Source organism: Chiloscyllium plagiosum, chromosome 3 (assembly GCF_004010195.1).
Source record: "Chiloscyllium plagiosum isolate BGI_BamShark_2017 chromosome 3, ASM401019v2, whole genome shotgun sequence".
Classification (NCBI taxonomy): domain Eukaryota; kingdom Metazoa; phylum Chordata; class Chondrichthyes; order Orectolobiformes; family Hemiscylliidae; genus Chiloscyllium; species Chiloscyllium plagiosum.
This window is the reverse complement of record NC_057712.1, coordinates 137,834,417-137,840,726: the sequence shown is the minus strand read 5'-3', so window position 1 is coordinate 137,840,726 and position 6,310 is coordinate 137,834,417. Positions and strand designations below refer to the sequence as shown.

The 6,310-nt window shown below is 45.1% G+C and overlaps 1 protein-coding gene across 1 annotated transcript in view; it reads left to right on the top strand.

Annotated features, from left to right (window-relative positions):
• fbxo41 (F-box protein 41) overlaps window positions 1–3,663 on the top strand; it is a 217,116-nt gene extending 213,453 nt beyond the window's left edge. Inside the window, exon 13 of the mRNA XM_043675727.1 lies at window positions 3,655–3,663. Coding sequence (XP_043531662.1) covers window positions 3,655–3,663 — 9 coding nt within the window. The remainder of the gene's footprint in view (window positions 1–3,654) is intronic.
• The last annotated feature ends 2,647 nt before the right edge of the window (window positions 3,664–6,310 follow it).

Below are 6,310 nucleotides of genomic sequence, written 5' to 3'. Positions count from 1 at the left end.
GGCAACATCCTAGTAAATCTCCTCTGCACCCTTTCCAAAGCTCCCACATCCTCCTTATAATGTGGTGTCCAGAACTGTACACAATACTCCACGTGCGGCCGCACCAGAGTTTTGTACAGCTGTAGCATAACCTCATGGTTCCGGAACTCGATCCCTCTATTAATAAAAGCTAAAACACTGTGTGCCTTCTTAACAACCCTGTCAACCTGGGTGAAAGTGAGGACTGCTGATGCTGGGGATCAGAGCTTAAAAATGTGTTGCTGGAAAAGCGCAGGAAGGTTTTTCAAACATATTAATAGTAAACAGTTAGTGAAGGATAGAGTGGACCCCATAAGGAACAAGCAGGGCAAGCTGTTCACTGAAGCAAAAAACATGGCAAATTACTAAATTATTAATTTTCTTCTGTCTATATGTGCTTCCTATAATGTGGTGACCAGAACTCCATGCAGTTCATCATTATCTCCTTACTTTTATATTCCACACCTCTGCCAGTGAAGTCGAGCATTCCATATGCCTTCTTTCCAACCTCATCTACCTATAATGTGACCTTTAGGGACCTGTGTACTTGCTCACCAAAATCTCTCACTTCATCTACTCCTATCACTATAGTCCCATTCATTGTATGTTCCCTTTCATTGTTTGACCTCCCTAAGTGCATTACCTCACACTTCTTAAAGTTGAACCGCTATGCCTGTCTCTTTGTTGGCTACGTAGAACAGTTGATCTTCCGTAATTACACCTGCACCACTCCCCACCTCTTCCTCCGCTACATTGATGACTGCATTGGTGCCACCGCGTGCTCCCGCAAGGAGGTTGAGCAATTCATCAACTTTACCAACACATTCCACTCTGACCTTAAATTTACCTGGACCATCTCTGACACCTCCCTCCCCTTCCTGGACCTCTCCATCTCCATCAGTGACGACCGACTTGACACTGACATTTTATACAAACCCACCGACTCCCACAGCTACCTGGATTACACCTCTTCCCACCCTAACTCTTGCAAAAATGCCGTCCCGTATTCCCAATTCCTCCGCCTCCGCCGTATCAACTCCCAGGAGGAGCGGTTCCACCATAGAACACACCAGATGGCCTCCTTCTTGAGAGACCGCAATTTCCCTTCCCACGTGGTTAAAGATGCCCCCCAACGCATCTCATCCACATCCCGCAATTCCGCCCTCAGACTCAACCCCTCCAACCGCAACAAGGACAGAACGCCCCTGGTGCCCACCTTCCACCCTACCAACCTTCGCATAAACCAAATCATCCGCCGACATTCCCCCCACCCCCAAACAGACCCCACCACCAGGGATATATTTCCATCCCCACCCCTCTCCGCCTTCCGCAAAGACCGTCCCCTCCGTGACTACCTGGTCAGGTCCACGCCCCCCTACGACCCACCCTCCCATCCTGGCACTTTCCCCTGCCACCGCAGGAACTGTAAAACCTGCGCCCACACCTCCTCCCTCACCTCCATCCAAGGCCATAAAGGAGCCTTCCACATCCATCAAAATTTTACCTGCACATCCACTAATATCATCTATTGTATCCGTAGCTCCCGATGCGGTCTCCTCTACATTGGGGAGACTGGACGCCTCCTAGCAGAGCACTTTAGGGAAAGTTTCCTCATTTCCCCTTCCCCCACCTCATCCTCGCTTCTAACCTCCAGCAACTCGATCCCTGACCTGTCCGGACTTGTCCGATCTGCCCAGCTCCTTTTCCACCTATCCACTCCACCCTCTCCTCCCTGACCTATCACCTTCATCTCCTTCCCCACTGACCTATTGTACTCTATGCCACTCTCTCCCCAACCCCACCCTCCTCTAGCTTATCTCTCCACGCTTCAGGCTCTCTGCCTTTATTCCTGATGAAGGGCTTTTGTCCAAAACGTCGATTTTGCCTGTCCTCGGATTTTGCCTGTCCTCGGATGCTGCTTGAATTGCTGTGCTCTTCCAGCACCACTAATCCAGAATCTGGTTTCCAGCATCTGCAGTCATTGTTTTTATCTCCATCTCCCACATTCCTGCCGACTCCAGCAACTCCTCTAAATCACTTTGGAGCTTATGACTATCCACTAAACTATCCATTACAATTTTGTGTCTGCAAATTTCCCAGTTGTGCTACCCAAGTTCAAGTCCAAATCATTAATATATGTGGTGAGGTCACAACATTGAGCCCTGGGGGAACACCACTTGAAACAGTTTTCTGTTTGCAAGGGCAGCCATTGACCATTGCCATTTGCTAAGGCAACTTTGGATCCAGTTTAACACATTACTGTGTATCCTATGGTATTTACTTTTTTGATCAATCTGCCATGTGAGACTTTGTCAAATGCCTTACTAAAATCCATGTAGATAATATCCACTACACTATCATCATCGATTCTCCTTGTCACATCTTCAAATTTGAAAGGCATGGCCTTCCATTACAAAACCATGCTGACTATCCCTGAGTAGCTCATGTTACTCTATGTGACACTTTATCTGATCTCTCAGGACTGATTCTAACAATTTGCCTACCACCAAAGTAAGACTAACTGGCCTATAAATGTTTAGCATTTCCTTTATACCCTTTTTAAACAACAGGATCACATTTGCATTCCTCCAGCACCTCACCTGTGTCCAGTGAAGATTGGAAAATAATCCTCAGAGCATCTGCTATTTCCTTCCTGACCTCCTTCACCATCCTAGGGAACAATCCATCTGACTCTGGTGATTTATTCAGTTTCAAGGATTCCAACTCCACTAACACATCCTCCATTGTTATAATTATATTGTCCAATAGTATGCACTGCTTTTCTTAGATTACTATATCCACATCATCCCTTTCCCTTGTGAATACAGAGACAAAAGATGCATTTAAAATTCATCCCATAGTCTCTGCATCTTCACACAAGTTCCTTTCTTCTCCTTTGATAGATCCCACCTTTGCCTTACCTCTCCTTTTTTTCTCTTTATATACTGGTGAAGTATCTCTGAGTATTCCTTTATCTTGCTTGCTAATATTTTTTCATGCCCTATCTGATTTTCTTACTTTTTTTTATTAGATCCAAGTCCTGTCTATACTCCTGTTTGAGTTTTTTTTTGAGAGAATCAAAAGCTTTTTTTCGGTTTAATCATCCTCTGTATTTTTGTAGACATCAATGGGGATCTAGATTTAGCAGTAGCATTCTTATTTTTGGAGGGGACATGTCTGCTTTGTTCCTAAAGATCTCACTTTTTAGTGCCTCCCACTAGTTTCTGTCCAGTCCACTTCAGCCAAATCACTTCACAGTTTTGTAAAATCTGCCTTCTCCCAGGTTAAAAAATGTTACTCCTGATTTATCTTGGTCCTTTTCCATAATAATATTAAATCAAATCAAATTGTGGTCACTATCCCTGATATGGTCGCTCACTGTCACTTTACCCATTTGTCCATCATTATTTCCCAAAATTAAATCTAGAATTATGTGCTCTTCCATTGGACTTATCACATATTGTTTAAAAAAAAATTCCCAGACACAGTACATGAACTCTTCACCCTCAATGCCCTTTGTTTGAAATCCAGTTGATATTGGGATAGTTAAAGTCTCCGATCATTGTTGCCCTCTTCTTCCCACAGACAGAAATTTGTTGACATTTTTGTTTTTCTATCTCCTTCTCACTATTTCAGGGTCTCTAGTACTTGCCCCCATATCTTTTCCTCTAGCACCCTGTTCTTAGGAAGGGTCACTGGACTTGAAACGTTAATCCAATTTCTCTTCATATGTGCTGCTGGACCTGCTGAGCTGTTCCAGCAACTTCCATTTTCGTTTCTGATTTACAGCATCCACAGTTCTTTCAGCCTGCTGGCTGTTGGAGACCTGTAATCCAATCCCATTAAACTGATTCCACCATTCCATGAGCTCTACCCATATGACCTGACTGGATAAGCCTTCCAGTTGTCACAGGGAATTCTTGCACTGCCTGCTAGATTTCAAATTCTAATCGGTGATCACCCATTCCCTTTCTGCCTGTGGAGTCTTATCCTGCAGTGTGACCACCTCTCTATACATATTATCCATAATTCGGTGGTGGGCAAGTTGTTGGAGGGAATCCTGAGGGACAGGATGTACCCGTATTTGGAAAGGTAAGGACTGATTAGGGATAGTCAACATGGCTTTGTGCGTGGGAAATCATGTCTCACAAACTTGATTGGGTTTTTTGAAGAAGTATCAAAAAGGATTGATGAGGGCAGAGCAGTAGATGTGATCTATATGGACTTCATGGGAGACTGATTAGCAAGGTTAGATTTCATGGAATAAAGGGAGAACTAGCCATTTGGATACAGAACTGGCTCAAAGGTAGAAGACAGAGGGTGGTGGTGGAGGGTTGTTTTTCAGACTGGAGACCTGTGACCAGTGGAGTGCCACAAGGATCGGTGTTGGGTCCTCTACGTTTTGTCATTTACATAAATGATTTGGATGCGAGCATAAGGGGTACAGTTAGTAAGTTTGCAGATGACACCAAAATTGGAGGTGTCGGGGACACCTCAGATTACAACAGGATCTGGACCAGATGGGCCAATGGGCTGAGAATTGGCAGATGGAGTTTAATTCAGATAAATGTGAGGTGCTGCATTTTGGGAAAGCAAATCTTAGCAGGACTTATACACTTAATAGTAAGGTCCTAGGGAGTGTCGGAAAGATGTTGTGAAACTTGAAAGGGCTCAGAAAAGATTTACAAGGATGTTTACAAGGATTTACAAGGGTTGGAGGATTTGAGCTAGAAGGAGAGGCTGAAAGGCTGGGGCTGTTTTCCCTGGAGCATCGGAGGCTGAGGGGTGACCTTATAGAGGTTTACAAAATTATGAAGGGCATGGATTTGGTAAATAGGCAAAGTCTTTTCCCTGGGGTCGGGGAGTCCAGAACGAGAGGGCATAGGATTAGGGTGAGAGGGGAAAGATATAGAAAAGACCTAAGGGGCAACCTTTTCACACAGAGGGTGGTGTAGGTATGGAATGAGCTGCCAGAGAAAGTGGCGGAGGCTGGTACAATTGCAACATTTAAGAGGCATTTGGATGAGTATATGAATAGGAAGGGTTTGGAGGGATATGGGCCAGGTGCTGGCAGGTGGGACTAGATTTGGTTGGAATATCTGGTCGGGTTGGACCGAAGGGTCTGTTTCATGCTGTACATCTCTATGACTTTGCGATACTTCACAGTGTGTCTAGGTTTACTGGAGCTGCAACTGGAGACCCTTCCTGTACACATCCTGGTTCCAGGTACTGGGAATGTGCCAAGTTTCCCACTCAGCACAAAAGAGCACACCATGGTTTTGAGCTCTCCTGCCATAACTGACCCCTTAAGTTAAACCTTTTGGAAGATGCGTAATGTCTAATAATTTTATCAATTTTTCTAGGGCCCTTCTTTCCTGATCCCTGTTACTAAAGAACACTGCCTTTGATAGTATAAACCACGAAGATATTATGAACTATAAGCGATGAAAATTGTAACTATTTACCTGACCTTACTGATTACTTATCAGTCAGTTCTCTCCCTCAGAAACTCTACTCCTGCAGTAGGGAAAGAGCACTCCAGTTTTCTGTGATATCACTCCTTGTTTCTTTCCAACAAGCACGGGCGGCACGGTGGCATAGTGGGTGGCACAGTGGTTAGCACTGCTGCCTCACAGCGCCAGAGACCCGGGTTCAATTCCCCACCCCCGTGTCTGCGTGGGTTTCCTCCGGGTGCTCCGGTTTCCTCCCACAGTCCAAAAGATGTGCAGGGTCAGGTCAATTGGCCAGACTAAATTGCCCATAGTGTTAGGTAAAGGGTAAACGTAGGGGTATGGGTGAGTCGGTGTGGACTTGTTGGGCCGAAGGGCCTGTTTCCACACTGTAATCTAATCTAATCTAATCTAAAGCAGGACACCCTTCCCAAACTGCTTCACCATGACACTGATTGCAAGGACACTGGGAAGATAGAATCTGGCAGATGGAATTAATACAAGAGGAGTAGAACATAAAAGTAAGGATGTTATGCTTTAGTTTTACAGAGCATTGGTAAGACCATGTCTGAAATGCTGTATACAGTTAGAACATAGAACATAGAACAATACAGCACAGAACAGGCCCTTCGGCCCACGATGTTGTGCCGAACTTCTAACCTAGATTAAGTACCCATCCATGTACCTATCCAAATGCCGCTTAAAGGTCGCCAATGATTCCGACTCTACCACTCCCACGGGCAGCGCATTCCATGCCCCCACCACTCTCTGGGTAAAGAACCCACCCCTGACATCTCCCCTATACCTTCCACCCTTCACCTTAAATTTATATCCCCTTGTAA